This window comes from Dothidotthia symphoricarpi (genome assembly GCF_010015815.1).
Source record: "Dothidotthia symphoricarpi CBS 119687 unplaced genomic scaffold P153scaffold_5, whole genome shotgun sequence".
In the NCBI taxonomy this organism is placed as follows: domain Eukaryota; kingdom Fungi; phylum Ascomycota; class Dothideomycetes; order Pleosporales; family Dothidotthiaceae; genus Dothidotthia; species Dothidotthia symphoricarpi.
In genome coordinates this window covers 1,430,183-1,453,731 of record NW_022985012.1, presented here as the reverse complement: position 1 = coordinate 1,453,731, position 23,549 = coordinate 1,430,183, and the positions used below count along the sequence as shown (strand labels likewise).

The window sequence follows — 23,549 nt, the reverse complement described above, 5'->3', positions numbered from 1 at the left end:
AAACACCCCCCCACTACCGCTTCTCCACCAGCAAGAAATGCATAGCGAGATACGCCAGCACCACAAACGCGCCACCAAACGCGGCCAAGCCAACAACATCCTTCCACAGATCGAGCACATTAAAGCCGAAGGAGCTAAGGATCGCGGAGCCGGGGACCTCGATATCGAGGCCGTATTTGTGGTCGATGAGGGAGAGGTATTTGACTTCGTTTACGATGAGGCCCTCGAAGGCGTAGTGGAAGATTGATAGCTGGTTGTTTGAGTTAGTATGTGTTTGGAGATGAATTTGTGGGAAGATGATGGGGAGGGAAGACGTACAGATTGCAGCCACTTGGCAACCCCAGGGATACTCTCTTTATTGAGGAAGAAGCCCGAGAACAGCAGACTGAACAGCATAACCAGCACACCGATCAGATTCGCGACGCCGGAGTTGCGGAACACGATGCCGATGAAGAGGAAGATAGCTGCAGCAGCAAGGTTAAACAAGACGAGGAAGAGGACGAATTTGAGGAAATTGGGCCAGGCAGGAATAAGGCCTGTCATGGGGTAAACGATGATGCCGAGGATGATAGGGGGCAGGAGGCGCAGGGGAATGATGTCGAAGATGACTTTAGCAGCGAAGTAGGCGGGCGGGGAGTAATATCCCTTTGCGCGTTCGCGGGTGAAGAGGAGGCGTTCTGGGGCGAAGACGGTGAGGATGGTGAGGCTGCTGAAGCCGAAGAGGGAGAGGACGAAGAGGAAGAGGCCGAGCCGGTTTTGGAAGCCCTTGATGTCGTCGGTTAGGCCGTAGAAGAGGAAGCCTAGGAAGACGGCGAGCACGATGGCGATGGCGTAGTGCGTGAGCATTAGCATTGGGTTGCGGTATAGGTTGCGCCATGTGCGTCGGGACAGGATCATGAATTGGCCTGCGAGACCGACCTTTCGGAAGCCCTTTAGCTTGCCGGCCGCGACGAATCCGTTCGTTTCTGTGTCGCCGTTTGTTCCGTTCGCTTCGTGTGCGCTTGCGACGGAGCTGGCAATGTCTTCGCGGATGCTTGCCGCAACGTCGGATACGGTATAGGCGGTGATGAGGGTATCCAAGTTCGTTCCGGTACCGCCATCGGCAGGAGGAGGAAGTTCATCGAGGTCTTCCAGAATCTGAGCAGGCGGGCCACCTTGTTGACGGGTAAGCTTCAACCACTGTGCTTTGAGACCATCTCGACGATCGTAGGGAGCTTCGTCATCAGTCTTGGGGGACGCCGTACCGTCTGCGTGAATAGAGGTCTTCTTTCTTGTGAAGAGCTCGCGTTCTTGCTGTTGTCGGATTGAGGTCCTGCGCTTGTTCCTGGGTCGGGTGCTCGAGTTGCTGGGACTGGTGGCCATGTCTCTATCAATCTCTGGGTTGTTGATGCTGGGGATCGATTTGACTGCGATCGCACTGCTTGCACTTGTACGAAGTCCATCCCTCGTGAAGAGGGAGCTGTCCTCGTCTATACTTCGGTGCGCCGCACTTGCGTGCATAGTGAGATCCACCAAGTAGTCTGCAATGTTGAACCCAGGCGGGCAGGTATATCCAATGTTGTCAAAGTATGGCTGGCAGCTTTCGAAGGGACCCGAATAGACAGTCCGTCCTTTGGCGAGAAGAATCAGTTGGTCGAAGAGCGCGACAATGTTTGATCGCGGCTGATGGATGGTGAAGATGACGGTTCGGTTGTAGTTCTTGACGAGATTGACGAGGCACTCGACCACGTTGAAGGCGTTGAAGGCATCGAGACCACTCGTAGGCTCATCCAAGTACAGAATGCTGGGCGAAGTGACAAGCTCACAGGCGATACCGACACGGCGCTTCTCTCCGCCAGAAATACCACGGCCGCTCTCCTCGGAGCCGATCATTTGGTTGCGGATGTGGTAGATACCGAGCTGTCGTTCAACATCCTCGACCTTTTGCTCCTTGGAAATACGGCTCATCTCTTTGGGGAGACGAAGCAATGCTGAATCCAGAATCGTCTCATGGACGGTCAAGGTAGGTAGTAGCGTATCTTCCTGGTCGACGAATCCAATAACGTTCCTGAACTCCTCGTCGCGAACTTTCTCGCCATTGAGGTAGAAGTCGCCGGTGACGGCTCCGATCTTGTTTTTACGGGCCAGGATGTCCAAGAAAGTGGTCTTGCCAGCGCCTGACGCTCCCATGATGGCCAGGAGCTCTCCAGGGTGAACTGCACCAGTGATGCCAGAGAGAATCTGCCTGCCGTTCAGGTTGTAGCCAACGTTCTCAAAAGACAGAGCAGCAGGCTTGTGATCTGCCAACAGCTTGGCGTTCTCGTCTTCCTCGTCATCTGAGAGATGGAAATAGCCATGGCGCTTGCCGTCGTTTCGATGGGTGAGATACCAGATGCCCAAGATGGCCGCGACTATGAAGAGCGCACAGCCAGCAATGACGCCAGCAATCAGAGGCGTGTTGATCTTCTTGACAGGCCGTTGGTAACCTGGAACCTCAGTTTGATACATGCACTCGCCGGTGTTGCACTTGAGGAAGATGCTCTCGTCGCCAAAGACGCTGGAGATGAGGTCGTTCATGGCGGGCTCAGAGAAGGTGCTGCCAGTATCCCTGCTGTTTACCGAGGAGACAGACCTGAATTCGCCGGGTCCTCGAATAGACTCGGTCAAGAACTCGCCAATGTCGATGGAACCCTCCTCTCCACAGAGCATCCTGCCTGGCACGCAGGCGCACTTGATGTTCTCGCACTTGTAGTTCGTGATGTTGCGGTCGGACTCGGCGGTCCATTGGGCGGAGCACGTGTCGAGGGCGCAGTAGAACGACTCCTTCTGGTCGATCCAGACTACGGTTGTTAGCTGTGTGAAGATTGGGTGGGTGAATGTGGCGCCTACATTGAAAATTGCACTCTTCCAACTCAGCGTTGCAGGAGAAGGTGGCCTGGGGCTTCTTGTCCTTGAGCGTGTCGATGATCTTCTTGTTTGTGATGTCGCACATCTGGAAGTTCTCCTTGACGAGCTGTCCATCCTTGTAGCACACGCCACCCTCGCCATCAGGCATCATGGCGTTGCAGGCGTCGTTGGTCTCGCAGACGTTGCAGTTGATGCCTGTCCAGCCCTCGTTGCACTGGCACGTCTTGTCGCCTCCTCTCGGCGCGCGGTCCTTGCCGTCAGGAAGCGCGCCACACAGCGGTTCTGAGCAGTCCTCGCCTCCAAAGCCAGGCGGACAGCTACACCTCCCGCTGGCCTTGCTGCAGCCGGCGAACTGGTGGCACTTGAAGTCCTCGAGGTTGCAGTTGAAGCATGGCGGGCAGCCGTCGGGGCGGTCGCCGTAGATGGAGAAGAGCGCGTCGGGCGATTCGGCGATGGAGTAGTTTGCCGTCGTCTTGTAGGCTGCCGACGACCCTGCCAGAGCCAGCAGGGCCGCGAGCGACGTCGCCCAGGGCGTATGGCGCATCATCGAGGGCGCGGCGCACAGCGAGCGCTGTCTGTCTGTTTATCTGCCGATGCCGGGGCCTGGAGCTGCCGCGACGTGCTACAGACGCGTCCGAGTCGTGATGGAAGATGGCCAGCAAGCCCAAAGGTCGAAAGAAGGTGAGATGCTGAGGAGCAGCCGTCGTGGTGCTGTCGAGGTGGCCACACGCTGGGAGCCTTGCTATCGGCCCAGCGTCATCGTCATTGGTGGACACCTTAGACACCCCGAGGCAGGCGCGTCTAAGCCTCGTCGACGTGCATGACATCCATCCCGCTGCCATCACGCGCTCAACACACATCAATGATTACGAATTACAAAAGAATTGCTTCACAGGCTTGTAGTGTTTGATTGTAGATGAACATAGATCCAAATGACTACAAAAACTAACCACATGTGCCTCGATTAACAACTGACATCGGTAGGGCGTGTCGACAGCGCCCTTTCGTCCATGTGAGGGGCTACATGTACTACCTTTTCTGATCAGTAGTTCCTGTAAAGCATCTCCTCTTCACTGCATCTGTAACAGAACATCTCTGTCATCCCTCTCACCATGGTCAAAATCAACGACTTCGCCGTCGAATCGGTGCGTGCCCTTCCCCGCATTCTCTCCACATGTGACACTGACCATGCAAGTGGATGGACGCATACGAGACGAAATGCAAGTACAACATTGCCGAGACGTGCTGTGCCTCCGTGTCCCTTGATCAACTGCGAGAGCTGTCCGAAGATAAGGATCGCGAGATATTCGACACCTCAAAGGTCCTCAACTACGGCGCCATCAGAGGATCCGATGACCTGAGGAACAACCTCGCCAGACTGTACTCTGCAAAAGTCACAACCCCTTTGAGCCAGGACAACATCATCACTACGCCTGGAGCCATTCAGGCAAACTACCTGACTGCGTATGCGCTCGTGGGTCCTGGAGACCATGTCATCTGCCACTACCCAACGTACCAGTCCCTCTATGAGGTGCCAAAGCAGCTGGGCGCAGAGGTCGACTTGTGGAAAGCATCGCCCCATAATGAATGGGCTCCCACCATCGAAGACCTGAAAGCGCTGATCAAGCCCAACACCAAGCTCATCGTCATCAACAACCCCAACAACCCCACTGGAGCCGTCTTAAAGAAGTCCTTCCTGCAAGAGCTCATCGACGTTGCCACAGAACACAACATCACCATCATGAGCGACGAAGTCTACCGTCCCATCTTCCACTCCATGAGCCCACTGGACAAAGAATTCCCCCCATCCCTCATGTCAATGGGGTACTCGAACATCGTCGTCACAGGATCAATGTCGAAAGCCTACTCTCTCGCCGGCATCCGCGTGGGCTGGATCGCATCCCGCGACTCCTCGCTCATTGAGAAGATCGCCTCCGCACGCCACTACACGACCATATCCGTCTCTGCATTCGACGAGCAAATCGCCGCTTACGCCCTCCACCCGTCCACCATCCACAAGCTACTCGCCCGCAACATCCAGCTCGCCAAGGCAAACCTCGCCCTGCTGGAGAAGTTCCTCATCAAGAACGAGGACGAGTGCGAGTGGGTGAAGCCTGTAGCCGGGACCACGGCGTTCATCAAGTTCCACAGAGATGGGAAACCGGTCGACTCTGTGGATTTCTGCAAGAAGCTGCTTGAGAAGACGGGCGTGCTGTTTACGCCTGGGAGTGAGTGCTTTGGCAGCGAGTGGAAGGGCTATGTGCGTGTTGGGTTTGTGAACCAGACGGAGATTGTGAAGCAGGGGCTCGAGGAGACGACGAAGTTTGTGAGGAAATTTTTGGATGATGTCGAACTGGCTGCGTGAGACATGGAAATGCAGATCTTGACCTTGATCATAGGTACTTGATCATGGTGAGGACTTTTTATTCGGACTTTGAGACTGCCTACACGCTCTTAACGCCCTGTACGCTGCACACGCCTGGGATCTTTCTCAGGGTTGGTCTTGAAATATAAATATCCAGCCTACAGATTCAAACTTTCCGTTTTCAGTACTCTTAACCTCATCTCCCACCATCCCGTCCCATTGAAAAAAGCCGTTGACTTACCGTACTCGGCACCGCACGCGAAACCCCGCAAAGCCAAACTCCGGGTCATAGCTCCGTCCCCAACGTCATCCCCGAGCAGCCATCCTCGACGATTGACGAGAATTGACGTGTGGTCATATTACAAATTGCACGCACCCGACCAACCTCGGTAGCCACCTCTCCGCAGCTTTATATATACCCGGATACCCTACCCCAGTGAAAACGCCACGATGCGTTCTTTTGCAGCCGCAACACGATCTCTCGCGCGCCAACGGACGTGCAGGACGAACTTCCAGGGACGAACACTGCCATTGATTGCTACGCGGGGGTTTTCTGGAACCGGAAAGATGGGTCATTCTGTGCCGCCTGTAGGTTTTGTTCTGGTGTGGTGTGGTGGTGGGGGATTGCGACTAATGTTTGCAATAGCTCAATGATCCCTCCCTTCTCAAGACACAGACTTATGTCAATGGAGAATGGGTGGGTGCAAAGTCGGGCAAGACGTTCGAGGTCCATGGTACTGCTCTCTCCCTTCTTCCGCTACGGTTATGTCGTTCCTGACACACACTAGACCCGGCGACTGGCGAACTCATCGCGACACAGCCTGAGATGGACCGCGCCGACACCGAAGCCGCCATTGCAGCTGCCGCCGCCGCGCTCCCCTCATTCCGTAAGACGACGGGCCGTGAGCGATCTCGCATGCTGCGGAAGTGGTACCAGCTGATGGTGGACAACGCCGACGATCTCGCCAAGCTCATAACGTGGGAGAACGGGAAGCCGCTGGCGGATGCAAAGGGCGAGGTCACATATGCGGCGAGCTTCTTCGAGTGGTTTGCTGAGGAGGCGCCGAGGATGTACGGGAACACGATTCCGGCGAGTGTGGCTGGGAACAGGGTGTTTACCATCAAAGAGCCTGTGGGAGTTTGTGGGCTGATTACACCGTGAGTGATGGTAGATGATGGTTGAGGACATGGCTAATTTGGGTAGATGGAATTTCCCCGCTGCTATGATTACTCGCAAGATTGGCCCAGCGCTGGCAGCAGGCTGCACCGTCGTCGCAAAGTCTCCAGGCGAGACGCCCTTCACAGCCGCCGCCCTCGCCGAGCTAGCGCACCGAGCAGGCATCCCCAAGGGCGTCGTCAACTTCGTCACAGCGCTCAAGAACACGCCCGAAGTCGGCGAGACCATCACCTCCAGCAAGACCGTCAAGAAAGTCTCCTTCACAGGCTCCACCGGCGTCGGCAAACTCCTCATGAAGCAATCCGCCTCGACCCTGAAGAAACTCTCCTTCGAGCTCGGCGGAAACGCACCCTTCATCGTCTTCGACGACGCCGACCTCGACGCCGCCGTCGCCGGCGCCATCACCTCGAAATTCCGCTCCTCGGGCCAAACCTGCGTCTGCGCAAACCGCATCTACGTGCAATCCGGCATCTACGACGCCTTCGCCACAAAGTTCACCGAAAAAGTAAAAGCCTTCTCCGTCGGCTACGGCTACGATGAAGGCGTCACCCACGGCCCCGTCATCCACGCCCGCGCCCTCGAGAAGGTAGAAACGCACGTCCAAGACGCAGTCACCCAGGGCGGCAAAGTCCTCGTCGGCGGCAACAGAATGCCAGACCTGGGTGCAAACTTCTTCCAGCCCACCGTCATCCGCGACATGACCGCCGACATGAAGTTACACGACGAAGAAACTTTCGGCCCCGTTGCCGGCCTGTTCAAATTCGACACCGAGGCCGATGTTGTTCGGCTGGCGAACTCGGCGGATGTCGGGCTTGCGGGATACTTTTTCAGCCGCGATGTGCAGCGCTGTTATCGCGTTGCGGAGGCCCTGGAGGTCGGCATGGTGGGCGTTAATACCGGCTTGATTTCTGATGCGGGGAGTCCGTTTGGTGGCGTTAAGGAGAGTGGGTTTGGGAGGGAGGGGTCCATGTTGGGGGTTGAGGAGTATGTTGTTACTAAGACGGTTACGTTGGGGGGGAATGGGATGCCGTTGCAGGGGGAGGCGTGAGGGTTTTTGCTAGGGGGGGGGGAGGAATGAATGATGATGATGATGATTTGTTGTGGATATGTGTTCACCGATTGACTGAGTATTTGACTGTTGCCTTGTAGATCATGTGGTACCTGCGTTGTTGGATGTATGGATGTTTCTTCACTTGTGTGGCTACGCATATGTCTGTTTAACTATTTTGCTTTTCCCCTTTCTCGCTCTTGTTGCGAGGAATTGTCGGACGAGGATGAGATGAGATGGATAAGCAAAATAGAGTACACAGCCTGAGAGGCAGCGACTGACGGGGAAATACTATGTTTACTTGTTTTTCGTGATGGATGGGGTGATAGTAGTAGTAGTAGCGGCGGTGGTGGTGGTCCCGTCTTTACTCTTGTTCTACTCTCTTCTCCCTTCCCTGATACTATACTCTACTTTGCACTAAGCTTTTACATCCATTTCCTCACTCATCTATAGCTGTAAAATATTAAACGAGCTGCTTTGTTACTAAGTTACTTAATGACCACCACCCATGCGTATGAGAAGATAACATGACTCGCTGAGTTACCACCACCGCTCGCGAAAGAGTGAAAGCAAGGCATCCAAACACTCAAAGCGCAGAACCCCCCAACAATTCAACTCGACTCTCACTTCACGACAAAACAGAATCGCCGGCAACCAAAAGCACACCCTTTCCCTCCCCCGCAAAATTGCCAAGTCAAATCCCAAGCGCCCCATATTTATTTTTCCGTCCACTGGTCAACTTCTAGCTATATACAACGACCCGACAATACACGTCAACTGCGGTGGCGAACATCGACGGACTATTTCAATGGCGAGCGTCTGCGTCTTCTCGCCGATACTGAGGCCGACCTTCCAATGATGGCGAGCTTGAGCTGGGTATATGGGTCTCTCTTCTAAGATCGACTTCCTGGGACCGAGGGATTTGCAGCGTTGAGGATGGAGGGGAGAAGAGCTTGGCGGGTGTGATGTACCATGGACGTTGCTGTGTTCGGCCATGGATAGATTGGTTTGGGGAGTTGTATAAGAGCTGTTATCTAGTGATGGAGGGAGTAAGACGTCTCCTCCCACCCACGGCAAACCAACGACATCAACCACGATGAAGTCCCCCCTCACCAACTTGGCGCTTCTTCTTCTCGCCAGCACCTCCACCACCGCCCTCGCAGCATCCAACGTCTCCCTCCCAAATGGCTGGTTCACCATCCCCCCCGCCGCGAAAATCTCTCCTGCCTCCTTCCACGGCGCACCGCGCTACCTCACCTGGATGGCAGACAGCCACATCAAGCACGGCATCGAGCCCACGCACGCCTACACCGTATCCGCCTTCCTATCGGGCGTAAAACTCGCCTACGACCGCACCGGCGATGAGAAATACTACGCCTTCATTGAGAAGCACACGAATATCCAGTTATACCCCGACTGGAACGGCCAGATCCTGGGGTACAACAATAGTAACTCTATTGATGATATCCGCTTCGGACACACGTTCCTCGATATGTACAATCTAACCAACGGGGAGGAGATTTACAAGATCGCTGCCCAGACACTGCGCGACCAGATTGATCGCTCGAGACGCACACCTGCAGGGGGGTTCTATCATCGCTATCCAGAATATGCCGATCAGATGTGGTTGGACGGTATCTACATGCTAGACGTCTTCTACGCGCGGTGGACGCACGAGTTCGAGCCCGCCAACACCACAGCCTGGGACGACATCGCGCTGCAATTCGACCTCATCGACGCCGGAACGCGGGGGGATTGGAACCGCACGCACGGCCTGCCCGTGCACGGCTTCGACGTAAGCAAGACGCAGATCTGGGCTGATCCCGTAACGGGCGCGGCGCCGCATGTATGGGGGCGAGCAGTCGGGTGGTGAGTTTTGAACCCCTTTACACAATCTCCTCATAGCTCACGCAGCTGTAACTATATACAGGTACATAATGGCCCTCATAGACACACTAGACTACTTCCCCGCCCACCACCCGGGCCGCGCCCGTCTACTAACCTACCTGCACTCCCTCGCCGACGCGATCGTCGCCGTGCAAGACAGCACATACAAGGGCTGGTACAATATCATGGATCCCGGGCTGGAGGTGCGCTCGGGGAATTATATCGAGAGCTCCGGCACGGCTATGTTCGTGTACGGGTTGTTCAAGAGTCTGCGCCTTGGGTACGTTTCAGGGGCTAAGTATGTCGATGCTGCGATGAGCGCGTGGGAACTTATGACGGGGGTGTTTGTTGAGGAGAGGGGTGGGGATGGTGCGTTGGCGTGGGGGTGGACTGTGCAGACGGGGAGTTTGAGCTCGAATGGGAGCTTTGAGGTGAGTTTTTCTCCCGTCTTTTCTTTCCCATGCGGATGTTTTGCGAGGAGATGGGTGGGAGGTGACTGACGCGCTGTATACAGTACTATGCGAGTATCCCGCTTTTTGAAAATGACCTCAAGGGCGTTGCACCGTTTCTATTCTCGGCGTATGAGTACGAGCTTTTTGTTGAGGGGAAGAAGTGAATATGCTGGAACGAGTGCGTTCACTGCGTTGGTGGCCATGGTAAATAGAGCGGGGAAGACGTTTAGACGGATACACACCAGAAGGCTGTTTGATAATCTTTTCAATGCGCGTGTAAGCATCCCAACAGACATGTACCAACAGGCGGCGAATAGCTTGTACTTCAGGGCGAAACCACAGTACAGCATGGGCCTTACTCGCACAGACGTGTACTATTTCTCCATAGATTGTATACTATCTTCGTCGACGCCATGAGGTGCAGTAACAAAACCCTCATATCTCTACACCATACCAATGAGCTTTTCTTCAAACAAAAGGAAGCAGGCCGAAGCGCCCTTTGTAAAACTGCATCGACATTGTCAGTCTAGACTCATCCCCGTCGCATTCATCAATCCCCAGCACACACATACACACACACACCATGCACTCCCTCAACCAAAAACATACAAGCAAAAAAAAGAACATCCCCTCACAACCCCAAGAACATCAAAAACTCACCCAATCCATCCAGCTCTCCAAGAACCGCAGCCGCCCCTCCTTCATATGCGCCTCGAACTCGTCGAAGTTCAGCAGCCCGCTGCCCTTGCGCTCGCTGATCTGCTGCTCGACGGCCTCGAGGCTAGCAAGCAGCGTGGCGTGGAGTGGCGAGTCGGGATCCATGGCGACCTGGCGGATGTGGCGCTCGAGCGGCTTTTGGGGGTACATTTCGGGGTGGTAGGGGTTTGTGGAGTGGGTGACTATTTTGGTTGTGGCTTTGAGTGTTTCGCGGCCTTCGGTTGTGGTGATGCTGAAGAGGCCGATGGCGGGCGTGTTGGTGTAGTTGCGGATGTTGATGGGGGCAGGCTGGGTGTTTGGAGTGCTCGGAGTAGATGTAGCGGGAGGAGGGACGGCGTCGAGCTCAGGGGCAGTGTCTCCTGGCAGAGCGTCCGAAGTTGGAGGAACTGGTGGAGTCGATGAGGAAAGTATTGGTGCTGTGTCCAAACTTTCTTCTTCCTCTGGAACCTCCACTCGGTCCTCTGGGCTCGATTCGTCCATTTCGGTAGACATCAAGGTAAAGAAAGGGCCTTGAGGATCTGCTGCGAGATGCATAGTATCATCATCGTTCTGGTAGTAGTTTACCCGTGCGGCTTCGCTCACAGAAGACTCGTTTGCCGCTCGAGAATCGGTCGCAGTGTTCAAGGAATTGGTAGGAGCAGATTCCGCAGCGTCGATTTCGGTTAACGAGTTGGGTCGGAATTGCGGTAGTGTGGGGTCGCTGCGAGCCGTGTGAACATCAGCCTTTTGCTCCTCGGGTTGGAGCTGAACTGGAACTAGAGTGCATATCCATCCTTGTTGAGCAACACACTCGAGCACAGTGCCGAGTAATTCTTGTTGAAACCGGTGTCTGCAAAGCCAGGTATTCCACAGAGACATATCATCATGAACCAACTCATCGTTCTTTGTCGAGTCCAGGTCGTGTATGAGTTTCGCTTCGACGGCTACATAAGCGAGTTCGAGTCGAATCGTAGCTGCCTCTCGATTGAGGCCCGCACCCTGGCTGTCTTCGAAAAACTGCTTGATGCTGCCGTAAACGTGGCCATTGTCGTCGTCTTCGTCATAAACACGTCCTTCGTTGAGGATCTTGCAAAACACGTCAATGAAGCATTTGACAAATCGAAAAATCCCGACCCGGCAGATAGTCTTGTTCAGGGGCTCATTCACTTTGAACAAGTCCGTGGCTTCATCGATTTCGGCAGCGCGCTTGCGGCGCTCACTGCGCGTGGCGAAAGCGTCCATTGCATTGTCTTCATTTTCTTGGAAGATGGGATTGAGTAGCTCATTGAAGCCTTGCTGCGTGATTTGGTAGAGTACCTCCTTGCCCAGATCCTTTTCAGGTTCAGGAATTTCGTAGCCACCCCATCGCTCACCCACAGGCCTCGATGATGTCGAGGCATTCGATCGCGTTTCGACATCAACGTCGTCCTGGAATCTCACTCTTGACGACGATCGTGACCATCTCGGTCGCTCAACGTGCTGACTTGGAGGATTTTCAGAGTCTCCAGCCAGCTCCACTTCGTCGCCCAATGCGTCGCTAGCTAGGCCTGAATCGTCTACGCCTTGGGGTCTGGTCAATCCCTCTTCCTCATCAACGTAGTATTGTCTCCGAGCCCATCGATTCGTGACTATGCGGTCTTGTTCGCTTTGAGACAGCTCTCCCGGCATGATGTTATGAATATCAGTGACCTTCAACATTTCGTCACGATCTGCAACATCCTGATCTTCATCGTAGAGAACTGGTGACGTATTATCGGACTCGTCCTGCTGCTTACTCTGTAGGCGAGAATTGTCGTGGTTTCTCGTGAATGAGACGTTTGCTGGAAACGCAGAACCCAACGGCTGACTGGAACGGACTGTATCCAGAGCGTTTCGAACGGAGAGTTCCTCTGTAATCTCTGCCACATAGTTGCGTGCAGCTTCCTTCTCAATGGCATAGTAAGCCCTGAAGATCCGCAATATATCTTTGCGCGATATACATCCATCCCCATCTATGTCGTATCCATTGAACACGATTCTGGCTCTTGTGGCATTGTCTGTAGCATGCATTCCATTCAATCCTTTGATCCACTCCTCAAACCCAATAAGACCGTTCTTGTCTGTATCATAGTAGGCGAAGATACGGTCGTAAATTAGATTTGGCGCAGGGACAAAGCTGCTGTACCGAGGGACAAACGCATGATTGAAGGCGCGCCGATCAATTGCCCACCCGATGGTGTCAGAGTCAGCGGTCCATTCTGTTCCTGCAAGGCATGTGAACTGATCCCAGAGGGCCTCGATCTCCTCTGCCTCCATTCTTGTCTCTGTGACGAGGCGTTTTTTGATCGGGGAATCGATGGAGGGGCTCATCATGTGTGGTTTGCCAGGGTAGAGTGGTGTCTGTTTTGGCATAGCGAGGTAAGGCGCAGGCACGCGAATTTTGTAGAAGATGTGAGTCTTGAGATGGGAATTTGTCGCTTCACAATTAGAGCATAAGTCGAAGTCGACACAATTGGCGCAGTGCCATCTGACGCCGCGTATCCTATAAGAGGAATACGAAGTCAGTTTTTGTCTCACGGATGGTCGTAGCATACGTGGGTGATTGCTTACGGCTTCTCGTCACAACCATTGCAGGTAATGCCTCGATGAATTACACCTTCCTGCTTTGCTCTATGTTCAGCAATGTGATATAAGGTGCGCTGAAGAGTTTGATCATCTGAGTCCATGGTATCGCCCTCAGCATCCTCGTCACTCGCCCATGAGAGATCTGTAGCTGCGACACTTTCAGCACCATCAACGGCAGTGTTTCCACCTTGGGAGACCCTGTGGGCGTGTCGCTCCGCTGCGCGCTCGACTACGCCAGAATTTGGGGCTCGATCACCGAGCCACCTCTCAATGACAACCTTGTCTGTTGGAGAGAGCGGTCGACCAGGGAACAGAAATGCAAGCAGCCGATTCAGGAACTCATCATACAGATGCGCAATCGAAATTTCGACGGTCTCAGGACCAGCATTTGGCTCCAGACGGGTGATCAAGTCTCGAAGCTCAGCCGCTGGTGGTATATTATAGGGATCGATTGTGAGTGCAGCCCCGAACATTGTGTACTCGCCCATAGTGGGGAGATCCCGTTCGAGACGCGAGAGGAGATGCGCTGCATGTGACGCCCGTCGACGTTGGCGCGCATTCGGGCGACGGATCGCGTTGCTTCGGTGCAGGCCATCGCTGGGTGATTGCTGAAGAGTGCTGTATATGAGGTATGCTGTGTATGCCGCCGCGGCTCCAGTACAGACAAGGATGGCTGGGCGATAGCGGGTGACAGAGGATGGTGTCGAGCTCGGCATTGCAGAGTGAGAGATGCTCTGTCGGTCAGCCCAGACAATTGGTCAACACCAATGTCTTTTGAGATATATCAGCTTGGAAGACCAGAGGTAGATGACCTAGTTCAGCGCAGTGAGTGCCAGCAGCACAACGGCTGCCCGTTTGTTGGCATGCTCGTGGAGGCCATGTGTAGTCAAACGCACCTTCCGAAGTTCAGGCTTCACCAAAATTCGCTGACTCAGCAGTCTCGAATACTTTTACCAACTTCCACCATCACTATCATCGTTGAAAATTGAAATTGCACAAATTTCTTGTTCATGGTATCGTTTATCATTCGTCTACCACGCACAATGGCCACCATCTATCCTCAGATCTGACCCTGTCATGAACGAACTAGCATCGCTAATCAAGAATACTGCAGCGCCCCTGTACTCCTTAGGAGCCGAAAGACGACCTAGCATGTTTTGCTTTGGCCACTCCTCTCGCCGATCTGGATATTGCTTGAACAGCTCCTCCACCATCTGTGTAACGATATACCCTGGTGAGATGCTGTTGACTCTAATATTGTACTGACCCCATTCAGATGCCAGATTTCGAGCGAGCTGAATCACTCCAGCCTTTGATGTGTTGTAAGCTGAGCAGATCAGACCCTTTTGAAGACGTTAGCAAGTACGACGCTAAAAAGACCCAATGACTACGTACCCTGTTGGCAACAGTGCCAGACATACTGGCGATGAACACCAGACTTCCACCACTGCCAAACCTAATCATCTGCTTTGCGACCGCTTGAGCAGTCATCATCACACCCGTGATGTTAACTTCGAACATGCGATTCGCATCCTCAGCAGTGTATTCGAGCGCTGGAGTCTCTTGCTGTATGCCAGCAGCCGCGATCAGGCCGTCCATCCTGCCCTCTTTATCTGCGATATCTTCGACGATCTTATGGAGATCCTTCACTTCTCGCACATCGATCTGTCGGTATTCGAGTGATGTCCCCAGCTCATTTTTGGCTCGTTCTGCGATGGTGTGAAAGTCGGGTGAGGGTTCGGGCAGTCTGTCCAGAGCGTATACTGCGCACATGTAAGCATGCATAGATCATAGCGTTCTGACTTGAATTATAGCCCTACCTCGTGCTCCAGCCTCTAGCAATGCTTCTGCTTGTGTAAGACCAAGACCTCGAGCAGCGCCAGACACCAGCACCACTTTGTTCTTCAGGCTGAACTCTGGGAGTCCATGCGTCGATGCCATGGTGAAGTTGTTCGACAGGCGGGTAGTTCTATTAGAAGAAGAGACAATTGTAATTGGCAAATATCAAGACGCCTTACTCCAGTTGAGTGAACTCAAGTATTGAAGCTCGACTCCGCGAGGCAGCGCCATGACGGTATATAAATAAGCCACTCAATTGAACACCGCATCATATGATGCTTCGTACACAAGGCTTGGCCATAATACTTCCTCCAAGTGAGTTTGAGCTTCCAGGTGTAGCTATATTGCGGGGTTGCTGGGATCTCTGCATTGGGTAACCCGTTAGCCGTTGCGGGGAATGCTTCAGATCCCCCACCATCGCAGCCGTTACCCAGAACCTGTATTCAACAAACTACCCGAGGAAGATACAAGTCTACTTTGGCTCACCTTGAGTATCTTCATACACACATATGCTGCTTTGGAATACGCTTCACAATCATCCTCTCAAGTTTTGGAAGGAGTCACCCGATGTTTTGGGCATGACTAACTGCAAATAACGGAAAGAGTTAACAAACGATGACGCGATTCTGGACTTTAAGCTTCTAAACTCGCAAACTCCAAACTTCCCAAGCCCGACTGCAAGGCTTCAATGTTCCTGTCGGGGAATTCTCAAGGCAACGAACATCCGGTGTTTTCCGATTGTGCAAGTTAGGCTGGCAATTGACGCTTAGCGATCATTTGTAAGAATGTCCGACGGATTGCCGATACTACTCTCTTTCAAGTAAACTGCTCTCGCGCGACATCGTCATAGCAATGAAGAGACTATTACAAGGTCGGCATCCAGGATCAGGTGTTGATAAGGGTAGTGTCATCGATCCGGCTCGCCACAAACGCTCCTTCCTCATGCGGCGTAGCTCAACGGCAACCACTGAAAGCTTGGACGAGCTTCCGCCTCTCCACAAAGCTTCGATTGTTAGAAACTTTGTGATACTTACGATGTGTAGCACTTTCCCCCATCATAATCCGTCCTCCTTCTTCAATGCGCTTTTGTGATACCGTCTCTGCTCGATTGTGCCTTTTTTTCGACTCATTGTGTCACGTCTCTTCTCTGTTCGTGCTTTGCAATCGATGTTATATCCCGGCTATGATCGTCACCACGAACTTCTCAACTGCCTAATCGAGAAATGCACATGCATGAACCGTTGAGAATGTCTTGGTCTCTATCAAGCAAGCTGCGTTCATTTGCTGCATTGAGTCGTTCGCCTTGTCGGGCCAGGATATCGTCCAGGATACTGCAGCTATGATGACTATCCAAAAGCTTGCATGTAATTCCAAGTCCGCGGTCCATTGTAACTTGAATATATAAGAAGGAGCGATCAGCTCTGGACGAAGGGCCAGCACTGACTTCTATACCTTTGTTGGTGTAAGAATTGCGCAATCATGGCTCGATATCTTCGAACCCTCGCAGGTCTCTCGCTCGCGTCTACTGCCCTGTCTTCACCGTTTGGAGCGCAGCTTTATCCTCGTCAGAATGCGTCGAGCCCTTGTGCACAAGTGAGCGCGTCTGTCGCTACACAAACCGCTGCTGTCCCCACAGTCCCTGCGCAGCTGGCGTACGAGTGCATCACTTCAGTTCCATTCAATCAGAGCGCAGCTTTGGCACTTGTCGACGGCGTTGTCCCGTACTTCCGATGGCAGAGTACTACAGTCTTCCTCAAGGACCCGCCGGAGGAATATGTTGAGAAGATTCAAGGCCCCGTCGACATCTGGGGCGGGCTGGAAAAGATCAGAGAAAAGGTCACAAGTGGAGCATACGAGAACGAGTTCGAGGTACGCATTCGGCAGAGGATTATTTATTGGAGGTAGAGCTAATCTTTTGCAGTTCGGATTTGAGCTTTACCTGCTTCTCCAGAGCACACACGATGGACATTTCGTGTATGTTCCCGACGTCGTGGGCACGGTTTTCAACTACGCGCGTCCGGTTCCCCTTGTATCCGCCTCGTCGGATGGCGTAGAGCTTCCGAAAGCCTACGTATATTCGGATGTTCTGGCGGAGTCGTTCGGTAACGCTTCGTTCAGCGCCTCTGCGATTGCCAAGATCGATGGTGTAGATGCGCAGGAGTTTTTGGAGAACTGGGCTCAGTACGGTTCACTTCAGGATCGGGATGCTCTTTACAACAACGTGTTCTACGAACTGGCCACTGTTTCATTGGGTCCTGTAGGATCGGGCATTGGCACATTCGCTGGAAGCGGAAGAGGACGATGGGTATGTGATAGTCTTCAGACTTTCGTTCAAATACCTGGTTGAATTTTTCACTAACATGCACATCAGATCTACCCCAATGCTACCACCGAGCTCGAGTTCGAGAACGGCACGACTCACACTTATGACAACTACGCAAAGGTCTTGATTCCATTCGACGGCATCACAGATGGAGAGAGCCTGTACCAGCTGTGGTTCACTGGTAACCAGCCAACTGCGACTGAGGATCCTGTGCCTTCAAACTCTACAACACCTACACCCTCTTCGTCTGCTGCGGCTTCTGCCACTCCCACGGCTACAACTACATCGATTCCTGCTCCTGGCTACCCGCCACCAGTCGTTCGTGAAGAGCACAACCTCATTGGAGGTTACTTCCTCGAAGACGAATACTCCGATGTTGCCGTCCTCTCCGTTCCGTCTTTCGTTGGCATCGACGCGCAGGCTGAGTTCCAGCAGACTGCCGAGACATTCCTTGCTGCTGCGAAAGCCGCAGGCAAGAAGAAGCTAGTCGTCGACGTTCAGGCCAACGGCGGTGGTACGATTTTGTTAGGCTACGACCTGTACAAATTGCTGTTCCCCACTAAAGTTGACCACGCCGCGGATGACAGGTTCCGAGCATTTGAATCTACCGACATCCTGGGCCAGAAGTTCTCTGAAGTCGCCGAGGGCCTGCCACGTGTACTTGTTACCGAAGAGCAGAACGAGACATTGTACGAACTGGAGAGCGACGTTGTTTCTTCGGTGTTCAACTACCAGACTGATGTCGACGTCAACGGAAACAACTTCCCCAGTTGGGATGCCAAGTTTGGCCCTGGTCTCCATCAGAAGGGCGATAACTTCACAAACCTCTTCCGCTGGAACCTCTCGGATGTTCTCACGCCGCTCAACTCGGGCGGTGTCTTCGTTCATGGCTACGGACCGCTGAGCAACTACACCACACAACCATTTGCCGCTGAAGACATTATCGTCGTTACAGATGGCTACTGCGCATCGACATGCACCATCTTCTCGGAACTGATGCGCCAGCGCGGTGGTGTCAAGTACATCTCCCTTGGCGGCCGTCCCCGCGAAGGCATCACGCAAGCCGTAGGTGGTGTCAAGGGCACAAACGACTTGCCATGGACATACATCCAGGCCCTGGCTCAATACACAATCGAGAACCTGGCATCTTCTCCCGAGGAGGCTGCATACCTCAACACTACAGAGCTCAACGAATACTGGAGCAACGTCATCAATGACCGCGTAGCCATCGGCAGCTCATACAACGTCAACTTCCGCGACGGCATCCGCGAGGGCGACGAGACAAACACCCCGCTGCAGTTCGTGTACGAGGCTTCTGACTGCAGGATCCTGTACACCAAGGAGATGACGGTCGATGTTACGGCAATCTGGAAGGCTGCTGCTGATTCAACATGGGGTGGTAAGAACCACTGCATCGCTGGAGAACTGGGCGGGTACAAGAAGATGGCCAAGAGGGAGTTGACGGTCCAGGACAAGGTGCTGAGCAGGCGGATGCACCAGTGGAGGAGGACGTTGAGAGCGGAGGATTACCCGCTAGATGTCTTTACGGACATGAGCACGTCGAACTTCATGCCCGATGGGTTCATGTGGCCGTGAGCTATTTCGTCGATGGAGATGTTGTTAGCTTGCTGGCAGTTGCCCTGTAGATATGCCGTTTATGAAATTACGTTCCAATGGATGTCTGAATCACGTGTGTGCATGTTGTAAATTTCGGTTAGCATTCGCAAGAAACCCCCCTTAGCTTATTTTTGCAATTACCGCGGTTCACGATACAGTTAAAATTTCTTCCGCCCAGTCTCCATAACCGTGGGGCCAAGCATACTGCAGAAAAAAAAATCGATTCTGTTCAATAAACCAGCTAAAAGTTTTTTTACTCTGTGATCAGTAAACAAGAGCTATCCTGATAGGAAAATGTCTTTGTACAGTGCTAGGGTGTGTGTACGAGGTACCAATACGTAGGTACCCCGACACTACCAATTTCCAAGTGAAAAGACGGAAATAGCAGGATGGAAGAAATGCTCCGTGCCTGTCTGATCCGTTGCACTTCTCCCGATGGGCATCGTGAATATGGTATTGAATTGGGCAGGTGTTTGTCGTGTAGCTCTCCAGGTCGCGCTTGCATGACTGGTGGAAAGCATGTCATTTTTCGTATCGACGGCGCGTGGTCCACATTGCTGTTGACGTGGCATGCGTAGCACACATACGGGCATGACGCGGCTGAAGAGTAAGTAGAGCGTTAGAAAACCCCCCAGATCAGCGCTGTAACGTAGCGTGGGGAGGTATGCACGTCTTATCTCCGTGTTGCGTCGTCGGCAGCGTCAGTCAGACGACGAGGAAGTCGAGCCTAACCCGAGCGGAACGGCATGGTATTTCCAACATGGTATTTCTAACATGGGCATTCTTGCAGCGCTAGACGGTTACCTAACCGCAAAGGGCGCCGGTGCAGATGGGGGTTGGCGTTTGATCGCAAATATCTCGCGTACAGATCGTAGATGTCGGGAGATCACCGATGGAGAGAAACCATCGCTCGATGCAAATGGACATGCGGACACGCTATCTTATACAAAGCCATGCCCTGTGCCGAGAAGGCCCGCATGCCTTGACGCGATCATTACAACTACCTGGTCAATGTGACCTCCGACGCGTTTCGGCGCAGGATAGCAGAGTTGACTAGTAGGTTGCTGGATGGAAGACGTGCAGGAAAAAGGGTCTGCCAAGTTGTGAAGATGGACTATGCACAATGCGATAATGGTGGAGCTCCGTCCCACAGGCAAGGCTGTGGCTTGCCGTGAAACAAAACGGCTGGTTGGAGATAGAGTCCATGAGAAAAAGGCGATAAGCAACCCTAATCACCGCAACCGGTTCATCAAAGCAGAAGGAAACCCAGCGCGTTTCATTACGCCGGAAGAACAAGGCCCGCCCAGCGCTGCGTAACTCTGCGCAGAGTTACGCAGTCCTGGGCAGTCAAGATACGCAAGCACCCAATCTGCTCCTAGCCAAACAGAACACGCCCACCCTCTCCGGAAAGCTCTCTTTCCGAGCTACACTTGGACCCAAGCCACCATCCACTTTCCCGTGACCCGCTCCGAGCCCAATCAGACCCTGCAGCCGTTGATTGTGGCTTGAGACGGCGCGCGGAATCCAAGGAAACCAGTGTCATGAACGATCGTCCGACCTTGGCCCGAGTGAGATTAGTCGTACGAGTGGGGGGCTGTGGGGCGCTGATCTACATGTCTTTGTTCTCCCCCATCGTCGGATCGAAATCTCCACGAGGGGTTCGTGACGACGATCATTATTGATGTGGAAAAAAGGAAGAATTCAGGAGTCGAGCTGTCCATGACGGCTTCATGGTTTCTGGGGATCCCATCGTGATATTATCTACTTGTAAGGTTGATTTTCTTTTTTGGTTGCTTGGGGCTCGAGGTGTTACTCAGGGGGTCTTTTTCCAAAAATAAAACCCTGGACCTTGCGAATCGCGTCAGGGTGCGGTTTACATCGTTTGGCAGATGTTATGGTGTGTACAGAGGTTGAGTGGTTTTGTGGGCAGATGGGAGAATGGGTCGCTGTTGGAGCAGAAATGACGCGGACGAGGAGAAGAGAGGGACTTGGCAAGATAGAGTGGATATAATAATATATTCAATGCTTATCGTAACGGGGTATCATAGTCTTAACTAATCACCAGACCAGCTGTCTCAATATGACAATCATGAAGACCTGCTTCCTTCCGACTCCGCCAACCCCATGGTTTGGCCCAATCCCTTCCTAGTCCTTCCTCTCCCTCCACCACATGCTAAGTAGCATTATCAACGCGCTGACCATCCGTGAATCCGGAACATGACCCTTTACGGGTTGTTGGTCTGATAACTCCGAATGCCATAGCTGCAACTTGCGAGCCGGCTGTAAAGTGACGATGCGGAGTGACATTTCTGTCTGTGTATGGGCGTTATGGTAGTCATTTCGTCCGAAAATATGCCGTCATAACTCGGTCGGTGAGTATTAGGCAGTTGGTAAGTGTGTGTTCGCTGCTAAATCCAAATGGTTGTATTGTGCTCTTCATCCAACACTGTAGCCAGTCATCTTCGCGCAGTGGCCGCAGTAGTACAGGTTGGTGCCGAATTGAAACATGGATGAATGACCATGCTCGCGGCGACAGCGGCAGCAGCAAGGCGCTGGTGATGAGGATATGCTGCTTCTTGGTGAAGGCATGTTGGAGTTGGAGCCTGAGCTGGAAGAGGAGGAGGATGAGTTGTTGCTGGAGATAGAAGAAGCACTCGATTGAAGTGGCTCAGGAGATGGACGGTGGGCAGCGTCTGTTTGTAGTTGAAGTAGACGCGAGGCGTCAATAGGGCTCGACATAAGCGCACGTGCTGATCGATAGGCCAGCAAAGGGTTGATTGGATCAGGTGTTGTTGATGAAGTAAACTCAAAGACTGGTGATGTGCTTGGAGTTTCCGAAGAGAAGTGGGAGTTTGGTTCTAATAATGGTATCGAGAAGTAGCAGACAGTGTCTGTGATATGTAGTTGATCGGCATACATGGTACGTAGGGTGCAAGCGCCGGAGAATCGTAATAGTAGTCAGGGATCGTGGGCGGGATGGAGTGTGAAGTTCACTGCGTCGATGTAAAGCGCCTTATGATAAACCGAGAATGCCGAGATTATATGATATGAGCGATGTAGGGAGTGATCGGCGATCATTGAGTGAATAACCAGTCAGAGCCTGAGCGGACGTGAAACAGGCTGATTGGTCTGATCCCTGCAGACAACAATGCGCCCAAAAGAATCGGCGAGCGCCCAGGCATGCGCCCCATCTGAGCAGATTCTCCAGCAGGAGCCCGATCGACAGCCACGGTCTCCAAAGGGGGCCCAGCCACTATGTCGAAACAGATCGAGCATCTGAGACGAGCGGCAGCAACTCTGTCATAGCATCGAGAAAACAAGGCACTAGGAATAATGCTGTCTCTGGCTGACACCCCGCAGTTGTAGGCTAGAGTTTATCCCAAGTTTGGTCACATGTCGGCGCCAATCATGCCCGTTGACTGCACACTCAGTCCTCTCTGCCCTCAACTGCGCCTTTGGCCGCGCACTTTGCTTGCGCAAACTTTACTCAACGGGGCGCCGCCAGCGTGGCTGGGCTGCTGCCTCAGATAGGAACATTCGGGAGCGTCACATAATCTCAAGGCTGCCAGCGTGTTCTCGCTTACTCGCCTTTCCGGTCACCGAGCCCCGTTTTGCAGCAAACACCACCACCTCCACCGTGTCCTTTCACGCCAGGCTGCCGGTCAAATTTCATGAAGGAGTCGACCCATCCGTCGCCTGATTGTGGACCTCTGGTCGATCAGAATCTCTTGTAGTTCAACGTTGCTGTTGCCGCGGGCCGAACCGTACAGCGCAGCGAATGAGGTTTAGATCACCAGGTCCAGCTTTGTCCGACTGAGGAAGCTGGGACCGACATCCTGGCCGAGGAATTTGTTGCTCATTCAACAGACTTCCCCGCATCTTCATCTGGACTGGCCTGGAGTTTATCTACATTGTAAACACGAGCAGGATCTTGGATGTCACAACTTACGAGAATACGCTCTAGCATAACACGCGCGGCTTTCACGAGCTCTGCTCAACATGAAACCCTCCGACGTCCCAACATCGATCAGGCACTCTTCAGGATGCCCCACTGAGAATCGCTGGATTGTCCCATTCCAAGGGCGCTGACCCGCTGGAACGGATGCTTATTGAATGAGTTCGTGTTCAAGTTCAGCTCGAGTTCTGGCCCCTCGAGGCTGTGTTGTTTAGCCGACCAGACATACATTCCCAGGTCTTGGCGTCTGGGCCGACGAGTAAGAGCGTGAAGGACGAACAAAGGCGTCGACTGTGTGACGCCTCTGGATTTAACTCACTAGTAGCTCGTATACAGCAGACGAGTGGCTGAGAACTCCAATCTATACGTAAGCCACCACAGCCGTTACTGGAGAATATGTAACGCACATCGTTGGTGTCACACAGATCAGGAGTTGCTACTAGAGTATACACCACCACGGAAACTTCCGCTCTCACTCAACACCAGACAGAACCATAGTTTGCTTCACCTGTACTACGGATGCGGATGGGAATCCGGGGCAGAGGTTAGTGTCTAGACTCCTCGAGCTCGCGCAGTAGCAACACCCCCGCACAGCTTGGAAATCCGGGACCCAATACCTGCTTGAGCTGTCATTGCCCTGTGACTTGGCTAGACTTGGTGGTCAAAAGCAGATTGTAAGTAGTGCGGCGAATTTATCGGG

The 23,549-nt window shown here is 53.2% G+C and overlaps 8 protein-coding genes across 8 annotated transcripts; 4 read left to right on the top strand and 4 right to left on the bottom strand.

The window, feature by feature from the left end:
* Positions 1-6: 6 nt before the first annotated feature.
* P153DRAFT_364780 (uncharacterized protein) lies at positions 7-3,591 on the bottom strand. Its single transcript, XM_033667677.1, has 3 exons — positions 2,869-3,591; positions 319-2,819; positions 7-250 (listed from the first exon to the last, which is right to left on the bottom strand). Exons 1-3 carry the CDS (start codon positions 3,428-3,430, stop codon positions 14-16), a joined length of 3,300 nt encoding a protein of 1,099 aa, XP_033526765.1. The 5' UTR covers positions 3,431-3,591; the 3' UTR covers positions 7-13.
* A 407-nt stretch (positions 3,592-3,998) lies between these two features.
* On the top strand, positions 3,999-5,251 carry P153DRAFT_285018 (PLP-dependent transferase; the record flags this gene model as incomplete). The annotated part of the gene is made up of 2 exons (XM_033663361.1): positions 3,999-4,031; positions 4,082-5,251. 2 exons carry the CDS (start codon positions 3,999-4,001, stop codon positions 5,249-5,251), a joined length of 1,203 nt encoding a protein of 400 aa, XP_033526764.1.
* Positions 5,252-5,818: 567 nt separating this feature from the next.
* On the top strand, positions 5,819-7,476 carry P153DRAFT_285443 (succinic semialdehyde dehydrogenase; the record flags this gene model as incomplete). The annotated part of the gene is made up of 4 exons (XM_033663399.1): positions 5,819-5,839; positions 5,898-5,985; positions 6,040-6,409; positions 6,456-7,476. The coding sequence occupies 4 exons, from the start codon at positions 5,819-5,821 to the stop codon at positions 7,474-7,476; spliced, it is 1,500 nt and encodes a 499-aa protein (XP_033526763.1).
* A 617-nt stretch (positions 7,477-8,093) lies between these two features.
* P153DRAFT_311315 (glycoside hydrolase family 105 protein) lies at positions 8,094-10,170 on the top strand. The gene is made up of 3 exons (XM_033664795.1): positions 8,094-9,345; positions 9,407-9,794; positions 9,878-10,170. The coding sequence occupies exons 1-3, from the start codon at positions 8,573-8,575 to the stop codon at positions 9,977-9,979; spliced, it is 1,263 nt and encodes a 420-aa protein (XP_033526762.1). The 5' UTR covers positions 8,094-8,572; the 3' UTR covers positions 9,980-10,170.
* A 293-nt stretch (positions 10,171-10,463) lies between these two features.
* On the bottom strand, positions 10,464-13,603 carry P153DRAFT_374121 (EF-hand; the record flags this gene model as incomplete). The annotated part of the gene is made up of 2 exons (XM_033669499.1): positions 10,464-13,032; positions 13,101-13,603. 2 exons carry the CDS (start codon positions 13,601-13,603, stop codon positions 10,464-10,466), a joined length of 3,072 nt encoding a protein of 1,023 aa, XP_033526761.1.
* Positions 13,604-14,100: 497 nt separating this feature from the next.
* Positions 14,101-15,056, bottom strand: P153DRAFT_335231 (NAD(P)-binding protein; the record flags this gene model as incomplete). The annotated part of the gene is made up of 3 exons (XM_033665647.1): positions 14,101-14,458; positions 14,511-14,878; positions 14,936-15,056. The coding sequence occupies 3 exons, from the start codon at positions 15,054-15,056 to the stop codon at positions 14,147-14,149; spliced, it is 801 nt and encodes a 266-aa protein (XP_033526760.1). The 3' UTR covers positions 14,101-14,146.
* Positions 15,057-16,433: 1,377 nt separating this feature from the next.
* P153DRAFT_421326 (uncharacterized protein) lies at positions 16,434-18,949 on the top strand (the record flags this gene model as incomplete). Its single annotated transcript, XM_033672308.1, has 3 exons — positions 16,434-16,823; positions 16,906-17,259; positions 17,326-18,949. The coding sequence occupies 3 exons, from the start codon at positions 16,434-16,436 to the stop codon at positions 18,871-18,873; spliced, it is 2,292 nt and encodes a 763-aa protein (XP_033526759.1). The 3' UTR covers positions 18,874-18,949.
* Positions 18,950-20,890: 1,941 nt separating this feature from the next.
* On the bottom strand, positions 20,891-22,179 carry P153DRAFT_364777 (uncharacterized protein). Its single transcript, XM_033667676.1, has one exon. The coding sequence runs from the start codon at positions 21,811-21,813 to the stop codon at positions 21,331-21,333; it is 483 nt and encodes a 160-aa protein (XP_033526758.1). The 5' UTR covers positions 21,814-22,179; the 3' UTR covers positions 20,891-21,330.
* Between the last annotated feature and the right edge of the window lie 1,370 nt (positions 22,180-23,549).